Source organism: Chlorocebus sabaeus, chromosome 11 (genome assembly GCF_047675955.1).
Source record: "Chlorocebus sabaeus isolate Y175 chromosome 11, mChlSab1.0.hap1, whole genome shotgun sequence".
Lineage (NCBI taxonomy): Eukaryota > Metazoa > Chordata > Mammalia > Primates > Cercopithecidae > Chlorocebus > Chlorocebus sabaeus.
Window position 1 is genome coordinate 67,751,002 of NC_132914.1, and position 21,192 is coordinate 67,772,193.

Genomic DNA, 21,192 nt, shown 5'->3' on the forward strand with positions numbered 1-21,192 from the left:
GTGAAAGGCAAAATAGTATTACTGTTTTTATAACAATATTTTCTGTCCTATGTTCATTTCTTTTCTCATTCTACATAATCTTCTTAGATTTCATCTATGTCCATGGTTTGAAGTGTCACCCATAAGGTGACAACTCCTGAATTTAAACTTTCAGTTGTTTCTCCTGCTTTTGCAAATCACATCTCTCCCTGAATGTACCACAGACACCCAACACTCAACATGTCCAAATTGGACTCCTCATCTCCCTCCCACAATGTTCGCGTTGTCTTTTGTCTCTATCTCTTGGTTCAAGTCAGAAACTTCAATTGTCACTCTCAACCTTGTCTATATAATCAAATATGAGTTTTATTTCTGTATCCTAAATCTTCTTTCTCTTGAATCTAGCCACTCTCTGTGTGCTGCCACTACCTCAGAACCATATCATATCCTTTAGCAAGTATAAATGAGACCATACATTATTTGCAGCTGCCTACTGACCAGTCACTTGCGTCCTTTCCTCCCACTCTTTCAATCTGCAGACTCTTATCTAGCATATTTTTATAGCACTCCCATGCTGATGGCCCTACAGTGGCTCTCTATAATTCCAAAACACCTTCACAGGCAAACAAAGCTGTTCGTGATTTGGTCTATCTACTTACCTGGCCACACGGCTCACATTTTTTATTCTAGTATACTTTTGTTTTCTATACTTTTAGTAGAGGTGGGGTTTTGCTACATTGCCCAGGCTGTTTTTGAACACCTGGACTCAGGCTATCCACTCACCTTGGCCTCCGAAAGTGCTGGGATTACAGGCATGAGCCACCATGCCCAGCCTTTATTCTAGTATACCAAATAAGGTGTAGGTCCCCAAATGTGCCATCCTTTCTCCTACCTCCAGGGCTTTGTTTTCTCTGTTGGAACCAAGTCAACTTACATTTCACTTGGATGACTTCCTAGTCTTTCTTTAAATATTACTTCCTCCTGAAAGCCTTCCCTGATTATTCTTGTTTGCTCCTCTAACATCTCATAACCACTTTTATCTTAGCACTTACCATGTTTTACTGTCATTGCCTTTTACTTTTCTGTCTCCTTCACTAGATTATAATGTTCTTGAGGTCAGGGGCTCTGCCTTGCTACTGAATGCCCACTTTCTTTTTTCTGAGACAGAGTCTCACTCTGTCACCAGGCTGGAGTGCAGTGGCATGATCTTGGCTCATTGCAACGTCCACCTCCCAGGTTCAAGTGATTCTCCTGCCTCAGCCTCCTGAGTAGCTGGGACTACAGGTCTGCACCACCATGCCCGGCTAATTTGTGTTTTTTTGGTATTTTTAGAAGAGATGGGGTTTCACTGTGTTGGCCAGGATGGTCTCAATCTCTTGACTTCGTGATCCACCCCCCTCAGCCTCCCAAAGTGCTGGGATTACAGGCATAAGCCACTGCACCCAGCCAAATGCCCACTTTCTAACACAGGGTTTGTCATAGGGTTAAAGATATACAGATAAAGATATAAACATAGATATGAAATAGAGGCATAGTAGGGCATGGTATAGAAACCTCAGGCCCCGCAGCTAAATAAGTGGTCATGAGAATGGGAGGCATCTAAGAAGTATTGTGTCACAGTGGAGAGGGCATGAGGTTTGGGGCCAGACAGACCTAGACTTAAATTATAGCTTTAGGTCTTATTATATATGTATCCTTGATACTGTTTCATAAACTTTCTGAGCCATACTTTCCTCATCTGTAAGAGGACTATAGTATGACTAGAGATCTTTCAAAAATAATACATGAATAGTGATATTGATATAAACAGATTTATTTATACATTTTATACTTATTTTTTTTAGCTCTACCAGGTAAGGTAGATGGCACAGATGTGTACTTGTTCTTAAAAGGTAGAACTTTTGAAAAATGCATAATTATGGACGTCTCCATATTAAAATTTATTTATTTATTTATTTATTGAGACAGGGTCTCACTCTGGTTACCCAGGCTGGAGTGCAGTGGCATGATCATGGCTCACTGCAGCCTTGACCTCTCAGGCTCAGGTGATTCTTCCACCTCAGCCTCCCAAGCAGCTGGAACTACAGGTGTGCGCCACCACGCCTGGCTAATTTTTTGTATTTTTAGTAGAAATGGGATTTAGCTGTGTTGTCCAGGCTAGCCTCGAACTCCTGAACTCAAGCAATCTACCTGCCTTGGCCTTCCAGGGTGCTGGGATTACAGGCGTGAGCCACCGTGCCCAGCCTGCTTGTTAAAATTTAAAATTTTATTATCCTTTAGCAAGTATAAAAATTTGTTCAAATGATTTGGTTTCTGATTCCCTTTCATTTGTTTTGAAGATCTCTATTAAGAGAAAAAGGCAAAGAATAAATGAGTAAGGCTCTTGAAACCATTGAATTGTACAAACTTTGGTGGGTTTAAATTTGGGTTTGTGAATAGCTGAGCCCATTCACTGTCCCATTTTGGAGAACCATGAGGCATTCTACAATCTAGCCCTTCTCCAGGTGGATGCTCACCTGTCCGCCCAACCACATTTATCTGATTCTTCAGGGACCCGCTGACTGAGGCAATCATGATCTGGTACTGCTCCCCGGCCTCCAGTCTGTGGAACGTGTGCTCAAAGATGTGCTTGGGAACAGTCTGAGAGTCAACCTTTTGGCTATGCCTGAATGCCGACACCGTGTAGGAATCAACGTCTCCCCCACCAGGAGTCCAGTTCACCGTCAGGCTATCTGTTGCTCCATTAGGAGAAATGTGAATATTTTTGACAGCACTAGGAACTAAAAAAGAAAATAAATTTAAAAGTCATCACTTAAAGAATGAACTGTTGAAATTTTCAACCAAAGTTTTGAATGCTTCTGATGTTTTGGCACCCACTGAGAGAACTCACATGAAAAAGAAAGTAACAATTTGCCACTTTTCTCTGATTTTTCTGTGTGAACTGAAGTTGATGGGGGAAAGCTTAGGGGGACGTCAAGGCCGGTGAGTGGAAATGAGGAATGCTAATTATATAGCGTTGGGCTAGTTAGGGTGCCTTGGTCCAAGTTTTGGTTTTCTCACTCACTAGCTGTGGGACTACAGGCAAATTACTTGACCTCTGTAACTTTCACTTTCTTCATTAGGAAAAACGGCAGTGATGATAATACTAACCAGCCAATAGAGTTGTGAAGATTGATTCTTATTTTATTTTATTTTATTTTTTGAGATAGGGTCTTGCTCTGTTGTCCAGGCTGGAGTGCAGTGCATGATTATGGCTCACTACAGCTTGTACCTCCTGGGCTCAGGTGATCCTCCCACCTCAGCCTTCCCAGTAGCTGGGACTACAGGGACACACCACCATGCCCAGCTAATTTTTTGTATTTTTTTGTAGAGACAGGGTTTTGTCATGTTGTCCAGGCTGTGCTTGAACTCCTGAGCTCAAGCTATCCTCCTGCCTCAGCCTCCCAAAGCATTGTGAAGACTGAACAAGATGTAGACATAGAATGCTTTGCTATGGGTCTGGTTCATGGTGAACTGTCAGTACATGTTAACTACTACGACAACACTCCTGAAAGAGTTCTAAAGAAGTGATTTCCAAGTAACAATTCTTAATCTGTGTGCCTCACAAGCAACAGTTAATCACATCAGTTCATTGCTATTTCTCTGAAAGCACCCCCCGCCCCACACTGACATCATACTTTATTTTCGTTCATCCAGGTTGGACAACATCATTGTCATTATCAAGATGACTTTGTCCCTTCTTGCTCTCTCCCTTTTACCCTTCCAAATCCTCAATCGAAATGCCCGGACTACCCAAAAGTTAAATACACCACTGCATCTGTTCAGGTTCAAGAACAGTACTTCACATTACCTGTGAACCCCTCAATGAAGGCTGACTGCTGTACATCTCCACTAATCGTCAAGACAAGAATTTTGTATTGGCGGCCTGGTGTTAGGGAAGTAAATCGATACTCAGTTGCAGTATTTACAAGGTGAAAAGGAGGGAATACTTTCATGTCATTGAAGAGCAGCTGGATCTCATACTGGTCGACATCCCCATTAGCTCCTGACCAAGTCACATGCAAGTCCTCAGTGCTCCTGTTCCGCAATGTTAGATCCTTAACAGGCTCTGGAACTAGGGAGAAAAATGAGAAGACATTTCAGGAAAGGAACTGATCAGAGTTTACCTACATAATAATTTATGAATCACATTCAAGGAACTGGCAACATCTCCCTTCCCCAAATAAACCACTAGCACTACTTCATGCATAATTAAACAAGAAAAATTGGAAGCAGCTATTAAAATTGTAATTTTTTTCCCTGACATAAATGTTACATGATCAGCATTGGTAGAACATAATTATAAAATGAGTTATGATCTCGACCATAAGATAAAACAAGAAGTCTAGAATTTAAATGCCATGATGCAGGAAGACAGGGAAGAAAAATGGGACATTTAGCCTTCTTGCTCTCTCGCTCTCTCACTATGTTTGCTTTTATCTACCAATAAATATTCTGTAATTATAGGCCATGGCTTGGCTAAATGATGTTAGCACCAAGTGAGACTTACTGGGAATGTAATGTACTAATGAATAAGCAGAAAAAATTCAAGGTTCAGGTAAATTACTCAGAGACTTTCAAGTCCAACCAACGGTCGGATTTTGCAATCGTTCCACTTACTTGTTCTCCCATTCCCTTGTTCACTGGCTTCATATTGTCCACTTTTTGTAGTAACAGTGACACTGTACAACCGTCCAGGGACTAGCTGAACAAATACACATTCGTTTTCCAACTTGGGAATGCTTTTGGTTTCGATGAAGTTGTTTTTGTTTTTAATGGTGACTTCATAGTGATCAAAGTCTCCAGTGGCATGCACCCAGGATACCCTTAAATAGTCACTCCTGGCTGAGTTGCTAACACTGACTCCCTGGACTTTGTCAGGCACTGAAAAGGAAACAGAGAATGACTAAATATGTATTAATTCTGAGTGAGTAATTGATCACAGATGACAACCCGGGACAATAAAAAAGAGAGAGTAGATTATTATTGTGTGTATTAAAAAGAAAAATCTTAGACCTTAGATCACAAATTTCTGGAGGGGAAAGACTGTTACACTATGTGAAGTGATTAAATGGATCTTTTAACACAAGCTGATGAACTCATTCTAAGCCTGCTGTTTGCCTGCACAAAATGTCATGTATAAGATGGAACATTAAACATGATGGCTGATGATTAATATGAGTGATGGTAAATGATATAGATAATTCCAGCATACCTTGCTGACTCAAAAGTTACCAAGAAGAATATAAGCAATCCCCCCAATCCCTGCCAAAAAAAAATGAGGCTATGCACGGTGGCTCACACCTATAATCCTAACACTTTGGGAATCTGAGGCCGGCAGATCACTTGAGGTCAGAAGTTTGAGAACAGCCTGGCCAACATGGTGAAAGCCCATCTCCACTAAAACACAAAAATTAGCCGGGCATGGTGGTGCACACCTGTAGTTCCAGCTACTCGGGAGGCTGAGATGGAAGAATCACTGGAACCCAGGAGGAGCAGGTTGCGGTGAGCTGAGATCATATCAAGCCCCTGCACTCCAGCCTGGGTGATGGAGCAAGACTCTGTCTCATTAAAAAAAAAGAAAAGAAAAGAAAAGAAAAAGAAAAATGGAAGAAGAAACACATATGGTTAATTGCATAATAAATGAAGAGATTTTCCACATTATTGGTGATCAAGGAAATGCAAGTCAAAACCACAGTGAAATACTGTTTTATACCCATTTGGCTGGCAAAATAAAAAAACCCTATAAAAACCAAGTGTGGAAGAATATGTACAGGAGACTGGATAATGAATATATACATATACACACATACACACACAGTGAATGTTATATAATAGTTATAATTAATTCCTTAACTCAAAACACAAAAATAGGGATTTCTTCTCCCTAATATCAAAACAAAATATGGATGAATCTTATCTATATAATAAGTAAAACATCTAAGTCGCTGATATTAAATACTGCATTAAAAATACCTTTTAAATAATGTTAAAAATGACAAAAAATTTTAAAACCAGTAATTTTAGGCCTGTATATAAATGCAATAAAACTATGCAAGAGGGAAAGCAAGCAAGAGGTGAACATAGGAGTCAAGATGTTGGCTACTTTTGAGTGAATTCGTGAGGTGGGGACCACATATTTCGATGTAGGTTATTGTCAAGATCCTAGCTTTTATTTTAGGTAGTGGTTGGTTTCTTGTGTACATGTTAAATTATTAAAAATTACTAACTAGATGCCTAAAAAGTAAAGGTGGCAGTTGATGCATGGTTTCTTTTTTCTTTTTTTTTTTTTTTTGAGACATCACTCTGTCGCCCGGGCTGGAATACAGTGGTGTGATGCTGGCTCACTGGAAACTCCACCTTTTGGTTCAAGTGATTCTCCTGCCTCAGCCTCCCAAGTAGCTGGGATTACAGCTGCCTGCCACTATGCCTAGCTAGTTTTTTATATTTTTAGTAGAGATGGGGTTTCACCATATTGGTCAAGCTGGTCTCGAACTCCTGACCTCATGATTCGCCCACCTCAGCCTCTTAGGGGATGCATGGTTTCTTGAACCAAGAATTATGATTAATACAATTTTGTGCATGTGAGGTTCTTTCTAATATATAAACAAAACCATTCTGTATATCTGTGGTCCCCTCCCCAACCAGTATATAAATATATGCATGTTACTAGGAATGCTGTGGAATAAGGCAATTCTGTATTTAGAGCATGATATTAAGGAAATTTCATTTTTCCATTTGGGGCTGAATTTTAATTCAACAGTAGGCCACAGATTCATTACTATTTCACTGTAACTGGACATTATACATATTTGAGGAGGAGCATTGAAAAGAGGCATGAACTCGGATCCAGGGTACTAAACTCTTGTCCCAATACTACCATGTCCTCTAGGCCTGTACAGCCTCTCTCTGTATTTGGTATGTATTAGGGGTTTCTGATCTGACCACATGCCAAGACTGTGTCGAATTTTTCTCCTCTACTTTTTCTCAAATCATGAAATGATCCAGAAATTTCAGTATTTTGGCATAGAAGCTCCATTTTTCATATGCTTCTCACACCTACAAGTTGCATTAGCATCCTTTGTTGCATTGTGTTTACTGATTAGCATTTGGAATATAGCTCACCACAGATACAGAGCAAGGACAGATATGCTTTCTCCAAGATATTTACCTAAAACCAATTACAGTGTTGTTATCACTGTCATCACAGAGTTAAGGAAAGGAAATTATGAAGTGGCATGCATGGGCTAAGAAAGGTCAATGATCCAGGCAATTTGCTGAAGGCAAAGCAACTATTACAGGAAGAAAAACCTGGCTGAATATCACATTAAGTCAATAAGGAGCTCACCGGGTGGAACAGGGGATAATTTGTGGAGACCTGCCTTGTTATACAGTGAGATGATGTGATACAGAATTAGAAATACTGGTATTTTCACCCAAAGTGTAGAACAAGAGCATCAGAAATGGAAAAGGGCATTAAGATAATCAGCCAAAATCATCAAGAGAACAACTCAGACATGACTCTCCAATTAAACTGATTTGTCGGGGGCAATGATTTGCCTCCATTAGTCATGCACCAAGTCCAAGTTCATGCTGGTCAAGGAGTCAAGAGGGTGCACTGAATAAAGAATCACTTTCTTGCATTTAAAATCAATCTCAGCGAAAGGCTTTGCAATAGTAAAGTCATACGGATAGGAAATCATCATGAATTGACATTGGAAGGAAGCAAGGGGTTGGTGGTTAGGTAACACATCCTTTAATTTCTGGTGATTTTTATGCTCCAAGTTGATTAATATGAGACCCTGACATAAGACTGCTTTGTAAATAGAAATCTGCTTTTCAGATCTAAGTCATTATTGTGATTGTCAGTGTAACTGGGCTTAAAATTATTGGCGGGTAGGGATAATCTCTTTGTATCCCTGACTAGTGCTCTAGGATACAGCGTGATGGAATAGACATAGCCCTGGAGCTAGGCTGAGCTCCACTACCGGCCAGCCCTGCAACCTTGGAGAAGCCACACTCCTTCTCTGGGATTTCGTTTATATCCAAATGGGGAAATATGATTAGATCATTCTAAGGACCCCTTCAATGCAGCATCCTGTAACAATATAAATCAGAGGTTCTTAGCTTTCTGGGGGTCACAGAAACCATGAGAATCTGATAAAAGCCATGGACTCTTTCTTCTCCAAGAAATGCATATACCTTTCCTATCCCCAGCCACTTCATAAACAATTTCAGGGGTTACTACATTCGTAAAGTCTCCCATGAACCATGGACTCCCAGGTGGAACCCCTGATCTAAGTGATTTCTGATAATTCCTTTGCCAAATATTTACTGAGTGCCTACTAAGTCCCAGGTCCTGTGCTACATAATAGGATAAGGACAATTGTCCCAGAACCTCATGGAAAAACTGACATTTTAAAATACAGAAATAAACTCATAGCTTAGTAGGAAACATTTAACAATGTATTGATGCCAACCTTAGGCAGAAATCTCAGGTATAAACCCCAGAAAGCATACATATATTGGGAAAATGGCAGCTATTTAAATTTAATTCTTTCCAGCATATTGGACTGAACATTCATTTCCTTTGCTAAGATTTTTGCTCCCTAATCCCCAGAACAATAAAAGTTCACATTTTCACCTTGTGTGAAAAAGGATGAACAGTGGTTTTGACCAGCAGACATTTCAGGATGAATTTTAGGATGGAGAGCTTTGTAGGCACTGGAGTCATTCAGAACTGGGTTTAAAACCAGGATCTGAAACATACTGGGTGTTTAACAAGGTAAACAGCTGGACAAGTTACTTGACCTCCCTGAACCTTGGTTTCCTGATCTGTAAAATGGGAATCATAACAATGACTATCTCAATAAGGCATTCATATGGGTTAGTTAAGACATATAAAGCAAGGCCCTAGCAACAAAAAGTACTCCATAGATGGGAATACTTTTTTTTTTTTTTTTTTTTTGAGACGGAGTCTCACTGTCTCCCAGGCTGGAGTGCAGTGGCACGATCTCGGCTCACTGCAAGCTCCACCTCCCAGGTTCATGCCATTCTCCTGCCTCAGCCTCCCGAGTAGCTGGGACTACAGGCACCTGCCAGCATGCCCAGCTAATTTTTTGTATTTTTAGTACAGACAAGGTTTCACCGTGTCAGCCAGGATGGTCTCGATCTCCTGACCTCGTGATCCACCCACCTTGGTCTCCCAAAGTGCTGGGATTACAGGCGTGAGCCACCACGCCCAGCCAAACGGGAATACTTTTTACGCTATTTGAATATAATGGAAATTCTAGTCACACAGGGTCTGCTCACATAAGGAGTTTCTTGGGTTAAAATACAAAGACTCCATAACAGTTCTGTGATCTCAAGGGCCTTTCATCCCATCATTACAGAATTGCTACAGCTCTGTGGTGCCCTGAGCCACATGTGAATTGGTTCTTACAGAGCCCTGAACCTTCATACAGCCTTACCTGTCCGCTCTTGGCTGAAGGAGTGATTTTCATACTTGCCACTCCTTGTAGTTATGGTCACGGTGTAAAGGCGGCCTGGGGTGAGGGAGCTGAAGGAACATTCTCTGACAGACTTGGCAATGACAAGGGACTGAACCACCCTGCCGTCATGAGACAACGTCACCTCATAGTTATCCACATCTCCGGGCGCCGGCAGCCAGGAAACGCTGAGGTAGTCATTACGACCGGAATTGTTCACCGTTACTCCACTCACACTGGAAGGGACTGTGATTTTGAAAGGTAAGGGGGGATTCAAAAAGAAAAACACAGTCAAAAGTTTGGATTGTCTATTGCAGTCAGCACAAATCGTGGACTCAAGATCTAATCTGATTACATAAGAGGTCAAGGAAGTGTGAGGATTTCACTCAGCTTCTAGAAGCTGAGTGTTGTTACATCAGAAGGCTAATCAAAATAAAAATGTCAGGAGGCCTTTGGGATGCCTCATAAATACAAGGATGCCACTACTGAAGTTTTATAGGGTTGCTTGTAAAGCATTTCAAGTTGAGGCATCTTTATAGAATGTTTTAGAAGGTTCCTTGTAAGAAAGGGAGCAAATATTTCAACAATCCAAATGAATAAACTTGAACCAAACTTACCAATAAAGCAAAAATGTTTGAGTGGAAAGGGGAAGAATATGGTAGCTTTTCTAAAGACCTTAAACTGGGATAGCTTCAATCTTCTTGTGATGAAGTTATTTATTCCCGGGAAGTAATAGCAAACACAAGAGGGACCGTTTTCCCTTTGCAAAGCATTTCCTGCCCTCTAGTGGTAAGAAGTAAGTCTAAAAACCTGTCTTGGAAATAAGTCTGGAAGCTGGACCAACCAAGGGCAGAGAGAACTATTATTGGCAATAATGGGTTTTCTGATGTCAACTATAATCATTTGCTTATATGAATTGGGGATTAGTGTCACAAATGTTTACTGAGAACCAGCTATTTGTCAGGTATACAAAAATGAAAAAAGGCATGAATGTCTTCAAGAAGTTCTCTGGCTGGATGTATAGTCAGCAAATTAGTAACTGCAGTATTGAGTAAAAGTTTAACCACATATCGGAAATAGGTGCCCATAAATAGTACTGCCCTAAATGAATATGGGGGTAAAATATTACAGTATATATGAACCGCACTACTGTTGTAATCATTAGTTGATTAACTTAACAGTTCCATGTGATTGTCAATTTCAGTACATCACTTAAAATGGACAGGATTTGGCTAGATGACTTCTGAGAATCCTTCTAATGTAATATGCTCTGACTTTGTGAATTAAGCCCCAAAGCATACCTCATACTTAAAAGCACTTATCCATCACTAAAAATTATAAACTGCATTCTAGTGAACAATTCTGGTAATGTTGATCCACATATATGGACATTTCCTAGATACAAAGTTGAACTTTTTAGCCAGGAGATTTATATATTGGTACATCTCTTCCTTCCTTTTCTTTCCTTCTTTTCTTCCTTTTTTCTTTCTTTCCTTCCTTCCTTCCTTCCACCATTCAACCATCCATACATCCTTTGGTTGCTCTCAAAAGCAACTCATTAAGCTTGTTTTTAAAAACTGCTCGAAATATTTGCAACTACTTTTTTTTTTTTTTAAGATGGAGTCTCATTCTGTCGCCCAGGCTGGAGTGCAGTGGTACGATCTCGGCTCACTGCAAGCTCCGCTTCCCGGATTCATGCCATTCTCCTGCCTCAGCCTCCCGAGTAGCTGGGACTACAGGAACCTGCCACCACGCCCAGCTAATTTTTGTATTTTTAGTAGAGATGGGGTTTCACCATGTTAGTTAGGATGGTCTCAATCTCCTGACCTTGTGATCTGCCTGCCTCGGCCTCCCAAAGTGCTGGGATTACAGACGTGAGCCACCGCACCTGGCCCTAACATTTTATTAGAAAAGACACAATTATCAAAAGTTTTGGAAAAAATATGATTCACTTGTTTAAGAAAAAGTAGATACAAAATTTGTTTTTCCTTTAGGATGAGCATTTTCCCAGATTAGAATTAGATTTGGTAAGTATATCTAAATATCTTTAATTTCAAATATTCTGCCATCTCATCCGGGCTAGGAGGGTTTATTTATATGTTTCAACTCAGTGGAAACAAGTGAAATGTAAGAATACTTTTCAGAATTATTTCAGTATTGACTAATATTTCAGCAATTTGAGGAGATGATAAGGATTATCAAGGCCATAGCCACTGAATTCTTTACAATTGACTATGTACAAAATTTACTAAAAGAGGCACCTTTCAAAATCCCTATTATTATTCTTCTATAGGAGTCTCCCATTTCCCTCCTTTATCATGATAATGTGCACCTTTCATATGTTTGAGTAAAATAACTCATGCTCGTATTTATTCATATTTGGTTCTCTCCTCAAAACTTTATGACCATTCTTCAAATAATTTCTTGTCCCTTTTTTAAATGCTTCTATGATATAATATGGGTCAAATACTTGTACCTTTATTCTAATTAAAATATAGGTGTAAAAATAATTGTAAGTCCCACTTATTTAAAGTGCCCAGTTATTTCAAGAGATAGCACAGACTAGACTATTTTAGTAGCTCACAACAAGTTGGACAATCTTCGTGGTATTTAAAATGAGAATCAACCTGTGTGGCAGAATATGGTTCCCCAACCGTTTCCTTTCCTCGTGACACACAGCTAGACTACATTTCTCAGGCTGCCAGGCAGTCAGATGCAGCCGTGTAACTGAGTTCTGGCCAGTGGAATGTGGGTAGAAGTGAAATGTCTACTCCCAAGTCTGATGAGTTGTACCCCTCTCCCACCTCCATTCTCTGGAGAAATGTGGAGAGCTCTGAGGACCTACAGCAAAGAAGAGCCACCGATGGTAGGAGACTGGATCCCAACCAATAGAGGCATCCAATCATAAACACCCACATTATACAGTGTCTAAGCATGAATTAAATCAGTCTAATGTGACTGATAAAACTGCACATCACTGGGAAATGAATGCAAGGTCGTCCTCCACTCCTCTCCTCAGCCTTCTTATTATTTCTCCTTGCCTATTCTGACACCCAGGGTAGGAGTGAATTATTGTGCATGGATTAAAACACAGAAGCTGAGGGAAGTAAGTTAATGGCACAGCTAGGACCAACACCTAGGCCTCCTGATTTCCATGCTAAGCTTTTCAGCACCCCCCCCCCAAGTATGCTACACCAATGGATGGTGCCAAGAACCATTAAAAGAAAGGAAAGAAAATATCAGGGAGAAAGATGCAGGTGACGGGCCAGGCGCAGTGGCTCACACCTGTAATCCCAGCACTTTGGGAGGCCGAGGCGGGCGGATCACGAGGTCAGGAGATCGAGACCATCCTGGCCAACAAGGTGAAACCCCGTTTCTACTAAAAGTACAAAAATTAGCAAGGTGTGGTGGTGTGTGCCTGTAATCCCAGCTACTAGAGAGGATGAGGCAGGAGAATCGCTTGAACCAGGGAGTCGGAGGTTTCTGTGAGCCAAGATCGTGCCACTGCACTCCAGCTGGGTGACAAAATGAGACTCCATCTTGAAAAAAAAAAAAAAGAAAGATGCAAGTGACAATGTCAGCTGTCATAGAATGAGGGAAATGGGCCTACACCAGTGAATTTCTACCAAGACTATGAAACATCTCAGTGACTTCATTGTTCTTCTGGGAGATTTAATGAAGTTAATGTCCTCTGGGTACATTAAGTAGGTGAGATTCATCATTTTGAAAAGAGATGCATCTATGATGCCTGCAGCTGATAAACAGAATTTGAGTGTTGAGGATGCAGAAGGAGAAGCCTGAAATCCAACTTACAATAATTATATAAAATTAAGTAGACAAGGTCACGAATAATTATCAAAGCTTCTATTGGTTTTATGTAATTTTTTTCTTTCTAAGAAATGAACATAAATTTTATATATCATATATGTTAACTTTTATGTTCTTTCATTGTATTACGTACAATGGTTCGGTGCCATGGCTCCCTGATACACATGACCATAATGACACTTATTTGTTTACTTAACTTTCTAACAAGGAGCTCTTAAGGTCCAGAAAAATTATTTAGATAGCATATTAAATACTTGTTTAATGTTGCTTATGAAAATATATGACACCTGAAAATTAGATCAACTCCACCTCTGACCATATTAATTAGAGATCATTTTCTTTTTATGTCTTACAAACCAAGAATATAAAAGAGTGAAAGATGCTTTCTTTGGGAGGTTAGTTTTGTTTTTTATCTCATTATTATTTACCTTTATGGGGACATAAACATTTCAAAGGAAATCAATTGAATAAGGGATAAGTCTAGGCGTCAAGTGAGGCGCTCTTACATGTTCATTGGAGATGTTAAAATATTCAGACAGCTGCAGTGGCTCATGCCTGTAATCCCAGCACTTTGGGAGGCCAAGGCGGGCAGATCACCTGAGGTCAGGAGTTCGAGACCAGCCTAACATGGAGAAACCCTGTCTCTACTAAAAATACAAAGTTAGCCAGGTGTGGTGGCACATGCCTGTAATCCCAGCTACTTGGGAGGCTGAGGTAGGAGAATCGCTTGAACCCAGGAGGCGGAGGTTGTGGTGAGCCGAGATCATGCCATTGCACTCTAGCCTGAGCAACAAGAGTGAAATTCCATCTCAAAAAAAAAAAAAAAAAAAAATTCAGAATTTATTCTCTCTTACCATCACCCATCGCCCAATTTCCATTCCATATACCTTCTGGGTGGCATTGAAACGTAGCTTTTAGGAAGGCCAGGGATAAGTCTGATTTTAGGATATTTCTATAATATTCTATTTAGGGGTCTCATGTACTCTCATCTTAGTAAGTTACAGATACATATCTCTACTTCTTACCTGTTCTTCCCTCCACCACCACTTGTCGGGAAGAGATCCCTCCACTCACTGTTGTTACTACCACGGAGTACAGGCTGCCGGACTTGAGAGAGTGGAAGCTGTACCCGCTGGTCTCACTGGAGATGCTTTCATTTTTAATGACCACATTTTCATGGATCAGTAAGACTTGGTAAAATTCTACATCTCCTTGTGCCTGGGTCCAGTTAGTAAACAGACTACTGGTCATTCCTTGGTTGGCCACATGCAAGTCAGTCACTTGGGCAGGCACTAAAACAGTAGACAGAAGACAAAACAAATGACACTTAGTCACCTTAAGAAAGTGTAAGAAAAATGAGTCAAAAAATGGAGACAGACTTGAAAGTGCTAAAAATAATTTTTGTGTTGTTGCTATAGACTCTCAGTTCTATTTCCTGTGGCATATGGAGAACTCCTCTAGAGAAGCTTTAGTACTTTGAAAAAGCTGCTTATATAGGGAATCAAAATTATTTAGGATCCAAGGATGAGATGATGCATGCTTATTAAGTGGTTTTGGTTTTAAATTTTAGATAATGAAGGCTGCTGTTTTTGAAAACTGCTTAGTTAATATGATTTTATCTGTCCTTAGCCCACGAGAATTCAAAGCTATCTAATCTACCTGAGCCAATGATTGTTCTGGGGTGGTACTGGGAATTCCCTTCAGTCTGGTGAGTATGGTCTAGCAAACTGGTTAGTTCTATACTGGCACATTCTCAAAGGGGCTGTTATTATATATGAACATGTAATAATATAAATTATAATAATATATATTACAAAGTAGTAACAACAACAACTACTGAATGTCTACTATGTGCCAGTTATGAGCTATATGTCTCATGAAGGTTACATTATTTGATACCCATTCAGAACTCTATAAAGTTGATTTTATTATTCCATTTATTAATGAGGAAACCAAGGATCATAAAATGTAAGTAATTTATATCACAGTGCTAACACATAGCCAACCTGGAACTGAAAGCTAGATTTGTCTAACCCCTAAGCCTGTGTCCTTTTCCTAATTAACAACATTTATTGCTTCCAACTTATCGTTTAACAAATCTTATACACAGATCTTGAAGTTGGCACTTGGTCAACATACATTCTTCTTTGTGCCTCTTTCCTGAATTATAATAATCAAAGGGATTGTAACCTTGGCACCCCTCTTTCTCAAAGTTCATTGACCTCTGGATTAAGATACAAATGTGTTCACTAAAAAAATCCTACTGTATATGGATCAGATTAAATTATAATTCTAAAGATTCAATTTTAATTCTAAATTTTATATGAAAGGCAAACAGCTACAGTGTCCAAAGCAATTTTGAAAAAGAAGAATAAAGTTAGAAGACTAACACCACCTGATTTCACTAAAAATCTTGTAATCAAGACAGGATAATACTGGCAAAGGGCAGACAGAAACATAGATTGATGGAACAGAATTGAGAGTCCAGAAATAGAAGAACAAATATGCTATCAACGGATTTTTTTAGAGATCCAAAGGCAATTTCATGGAGAAAAGATATTCTTTTCAATACATAGGGCTGGAATTACCAGGTATCTATATGCAAAGAAAAAAACCTTCACCCATATCTCACATCATATATAAAAATTAACTCAAAATGGGTCGCAGACCTACATTTAAAACCTAAAACTATAAACTTCCAGGAGAAAATCTTTGTGACCTTGATTTAGGCAAATATTTTTAGATATGACACCACAGCATGATTTATGAAAGACAAAAATTGATAAATTAGACATCAAAATGAAAAACCACTAGAAAACATTTTGACCGAGGACAAACTAACAATCCTATTTTAAAATTCAGCAAAATACTTGAACAAAAACTTCCCCAAAGAAGATAAATGGGTGACAAATAAGCTTGTGAAAGGATTCTCAAAGCCATTAGACATCAGAAAAAGGCAAATTAAAACCACATGAGATATCATTATCTTATTATAATGGCTATTCCATTAGAATGGCTAAATTTTAAAACAAACTGCTAATATCATGTAATACATGCTGAGAATGTGGAGGAAGTGGAAATCTCATACATTGCTGGTGGGAATGCAAAATTTCACAAACACTTTGGGAAGCAGTTTGGCAGTTTTCTACAAAGTTAAACATGCATTACTATATGACCCAGCAATATGGGTGGTGGGGATGATAAAAATGACCTTAGGTCTAAAACAGTGCCTTAAACTTCCATTTCTGGCAGTATGATAGGCTAGATACCATGAAAATCCTTAATAAACACAACTATACATATTGGATAAAATATGAAAATGTAAATGAATGACTTGTCAGGAATGTAAGGGATTCTCAAAGGCCAAAAAGTAAAGGATAGAGAGATAACTGGATCATAAAGCGAACTGTGGTGTTGAGAGCACCTTTCAAATGCAAATATAAGTTTTGATTTTATAGCATTGCAGGATATTGGAGAAAGGAGGTAAAGTGTAGATTTTTCCAGGCTGAAGAAACTCATAGGTGACCTTGCATAACATTGGAAAGGCTACATTCTAAGTATAAGTAAAATAAATAGTATCTCTTTACTCCCTATACAACTTCAGCCTTCTTAATATTGGATGGAGAAAACGATTTCCTCTGAGAATTCATAATCTTAAGATAGTTTCAATGTGTTTGCAACCTGAATTTATAAAACCCAGGTGATCAAAAAACCTAAAGTTGACAATTTAGATTAAAGTAGGTCTGGTTTGATAGTCTTGTGCTCCTGAAAGAATCAAATGAAAATTCTTTCTGAAACTCACCTTCAAACATGGCCTTAAATAATTTCCACAGAATAAAATTCTAGGGAAAACAAGCTTGCGGTAAAAAAAATCACATACATTTAAAGAAATAAAGCAACATAACCAAAAGACAGGAAAATCAAAAGACAACAGAACTTAACTCCTGAAGATTTCAGCTATTATAATTATCAAACATAGGATGGAAAATAAACATTGTTAATTTGCATATAACAATACAGGAGGGGAATGAAAATATAACTAAAGGGCAACAGAGCGCAACATAAATTTGAAAGAGAGCCAAAGAGAATGCTTAAAAGTGAAGAACATAACAATTAAAATTTAAAACACAGTGGGTAGATTTTAAAATAGATTAGACAGAGCTGAAGAAAGAATTAATGAAATGAATCAAAGAGATGAGAAAGTTACTTATACTGTAGTTCAGAGAGAAAACACATGGAAAATATGAAATATATTGATGTGTTTATATATGTGTGTTCTAGAATACCAGAAGATGACAGAGCGGGGAATGGAGAAGGGGCAAGAGGCAATATCGGAGAGTTAATAGCTGAGAATTTCCAGGATTGTAGAAAGACACTAATTGGGAAGTACAGAAATACTAATCAATCTCAAGCAAGAGAAACAAAAAGACATATATCTACACCTTGATTATTATTGTGAAACAAATGAACACCAAAGGTGAAAAATCAGTCATAGCAAACAGACTCAGAGAAATAAAAATTAGACTGATAGCTGACTCAGCAGCAACAATAAATCCCAGAAAGACTAGAATAATATCTTCTATGTGCTGAGAGAAAATAACTTTAAATAGAGTTAGAACTTAAGGAAATTATCTTTCAAGACAGAGAGCTATAAAAAGATGAGAGTTATATAAAAATATGCCCAGCAAAAACAAAATTTGAGAGAGTTTGTCCCTAGAAACTCTCAATGAAGAAATCTGAATAATGTTCTCCAGAATAAATGAAAATAATCCCAGATAAAATGTCTCAGATGCAGGAGGAAAAAATGAGAAAAAAGGTAGTAAATTGATAGGTAAATCTAAACAGATGTTGACTATATAAAGCTATAACTATATTTTTGTGGGATCAAAAGAGGAGAGAAAAATAAGATACAGGACAATAGTATATACACTGAAAAAGGAATTTTTTTTTTTTTTTTTTTTTTTGAGACAGGGTCTTACTCTACAACACAGGCTGGTGTGCAGTGGCAGGATCTTGACTCAGTGCAACCTCCACCTCCTGGGTTTAAGTGATTCTTATGCTTCAGCCTCCCGAGTATCTGGGATTACAGGTATGTGCCACCACTCCCAGCTAATTTTTGTATTTTTAGTAGATACCGTGTCTTGTCACATTGGCCAGGCTGGTCTCGAATTCCTGGCCTCAAGATCCGCCTGTCTCAGAGTCCCAAAGTGTTGGGATTACAGATGTGAGCCACGAGGTCTAGCTAAAAAGGGAAATCTTGATGACTTTGCTTCCAATTACACTGAAAAAATGAGAGCAATTAGAAGATAACTGCTCACCCTACAACTATCCACCTATTGGCATCTCTACCCACATATTCTCTCTTCCCTAGGTGATGTGGTTTGGCTTTGTGTCCCCACCCAAATCTCATCTTGAACTGTAATCTGCATGTGTCCAGGGAGGGAGGTGACTGGATCATGGGAGCAGTTTCCCCCATGCTGTTCTCATGTGAGTGAGTGATTTCTCACAACATCTGATGGTTTTATAAGGGGCTCTTTTCCCTTTGATCTCCATCACTTCCCCTCCTGCCATCTTGTGAAGAAGGTGCCTGGTTCCCTTTCACCTTCCACCATGATTTTTAAAAATTAATTAGTTTATTTTATTATACTTTAAGTTCTAGGGTACATGTGCACAACGTGCAGGTTTGTTAAATAGGTATACATGTGCCATGTTGGTGTGCTGCACCCATTAACTCGTCATTTACATTAGGTATATCTCCTAATGCCATCCTGTCCCCTCTCCCCACACCCCACACCAGGCCCCAGTGTGTGATGTTCCCCAGCCTGTGTCCAAGTGTTGTCATTGTTCAATTCCCACCTATGAGTGAGAACATGCAGTGTTTGGTTTTCTGTCCTTGGGATAGTTTGCTCAAAATGATGGTTTCCAGCTTCATCCATGTCCCTACAAAGGACGTGAACTCATCCTTTTTTATGGCTGCATAGTATTCCATGGTATATATGTGCCACATTTTCCTAATCCAGTCTGTCTTTGATGGACATTTGGGTTGGTTCCAAGTCTTTGCTATTGTGAACAGTGCCACAATAAACATACATGCGCATGTATCTTTATAGCAGCATGATTTGTAATCTTTTGGTATATACCCAGTAATGGGATGGCTGGTTCAAATGGTATTTCTAGTTCTAGATCCTTGAGGAATCACCAGACTGTCTTCCACAATGGTTGAACTAGTTTACAGTCCCACTAACAGAGTAGCAGTGTTCCTATTTCTCTACATCCTCTCCAGCACCTGTTGTTTCCTGACTTTTTAATGATTGCCATTCTAACTGACCTTCCACCACGATTGTAAGTTTCCTGAGGCCTCCCCAGCCATGTGGAACTGTGAGTCAATTACATCTCTTTCCTTTATAAATTACGCAGTCTTGGGTAGGATCTTTATAGTAGTGTGAAAACAGACTAATACACCAGCTGACACTGAGGTTAGATTCCCCATGCTCCTTTCTAAAGCCAATTCCTCCACTTGTGCTCTAGATCTCAATACCTCTTGCCTACTCATGGAAAAACTGCAGCAATTCTTCCCTCTCACTTTACATCATCATGATTCCCCTTCTACATCTTCTAGATCATTCCCTCCAGCATAAAACATGCTGTTATTTCTTCTACCTTTAAAAAATCATCCTCTTTTCAACCATACTTCCTCTTCTAGATGCTGCCCTATTTCTCTGCTCTCCTTTGCAGCAAAACTCCTTGGAAGGGTTGTTCTTTACTCTTTTTCAAGTTTAGGAAACTAAATCCAAGCCAAGTAAAAAGAAGGAACTAATAAAGAACTGAAATTGGTAAAATAGAAAACAAACACAATAGAAAGGATCCATAAAACAATGCCTAGTACATAATAGGCAGTTAATGAATACTTGTAAATTGCATGTTAAATAGTAATTCAGCAGACAGAACACTTTAAAATGTAAAATTTATAAAGGTTATTACCTGTTCTTCCTTTTACTGAAGAGGAATTTTTTAAGTCTCCACTAATACTGGTGACTGTAGCCATGTATTTTCGTCCAGGCACCAGGTCAGTAAAAGTGAATTCTTTGGCATCTTTGGAGAGTGACTTGTGGATCAGTAAGAGGTCTCTGTCAGCTAGGGAAATGATGTATTTCTCCCATTCTGCTACAGGGGGCTGCCATATGATGCTCAGTGAGGTTTCATTGGCATGTTTGACACGAAGCTGGAGGACAGCCAGGGGGACTGAGGAAAAAGCAATGGAGACTTGGGTCACTGATGGACTCAGGCACGTTCATAGAGTATACTTTTGAGAGCTCTTCTCTTCCATTCTTAAGAGTGTCTCAGTTCAACATTTGCTTTATGAATGTCTCTGAGTATTAAAACAAAATCTTATCACAAAAAACTTTGTTCATGTATTGTAACCAGAAATACAGACTCAATTGGAAAACATCTTGCCAGAAGAGTCATTGATTTTTGACTACATAATACTTTGAGTTTCTTTTTATATGGATTCTGTAATACAAAAATATTTACTCCAATCTTGTCATTCCCAAAATCACAAAGAAGCGTTCCTGTTTGAGTATTTAGGTGGAGCTAGGAGTATTTGTCACCCCCATAGGTTGAGGAGACCAAGTGCAACTTTCCCTCATTTCTGAGGTGGGGGACACTGATGTGTTCATCGAAGGGAGAGTTGGCTGGCAATAATAGCATCTAATTGAGGACTTGTCTCAAAATTGATTCATTTAAAAGGTTTTATTATTACAATTTCTAGGAGACATTAAGAATAAAGTGTTGGTCGGGCGCAGTGGCTCACGTCTGTAATCCCAGCATTTTGGGAGGCCGAGGCGGGTGGATCACT

The 21,192-nt window shown here is 39.1% G+C and overlaps 1 protein-coding gene and 1 long non-coding RNA gene across 3 annotated transcripts in view; one reads left to right on the forward strand and one right to left on the reverse strand.

Annotated features, from left to right (window-relative positions):
* The window catches only part of LOC119623863 (uncharacterized), a 51,086-nt gene extending 47,263 nt beyond the window's left edge, over positions 1-3,823 (forward strand). Inside the window, exon 5 of the long non-coding RNA XR_012094538.1 lies at positions 3,676-3,823. This is a non-coding gene — a long non-coding RNA (uncharacterized lncRNA). The remainder of the gene's footprint in view (positions 1-3,675) is intronic.
* The window catches only part of PTPRB (protein tyrosine phosphatase receptor type B), a 126,363-nt gene that overhangs the window by 52,891 nt on the left and 52,280 nt on the right, over positions 1-21,192 (reverse strand). For both annotated transcript variants that reach the window (XM_008004016.3, XM_008004019.3), the window contains 6 exons: positions 20,316-20,576; positions 14,360-14,626; positions 9,489-9,752; positions 4,639-4,902; positions 3,830-4,093; positions 2,496-2,759 (listed from right to left, as the gene is read on the reverse strand). In XM_008004016.3, coding sequence (XP_008002207.3) covers positions 2,496-2,759; positions 3,830-4,093; positions 4,639-4,902; positions 9,489-9,752; positions 14,360-14,626; positions 20,316-20,576 — 1,584 coding nt within the window. The remainder of the gene's footprint in view (positions 1-2,495; positions 2,760-3,829; positions 4,094-4,638; positions 4,903-9,488; positions 9,753-14,359; positions 14,627-20,315; positions 20,577-21,192) is intronic.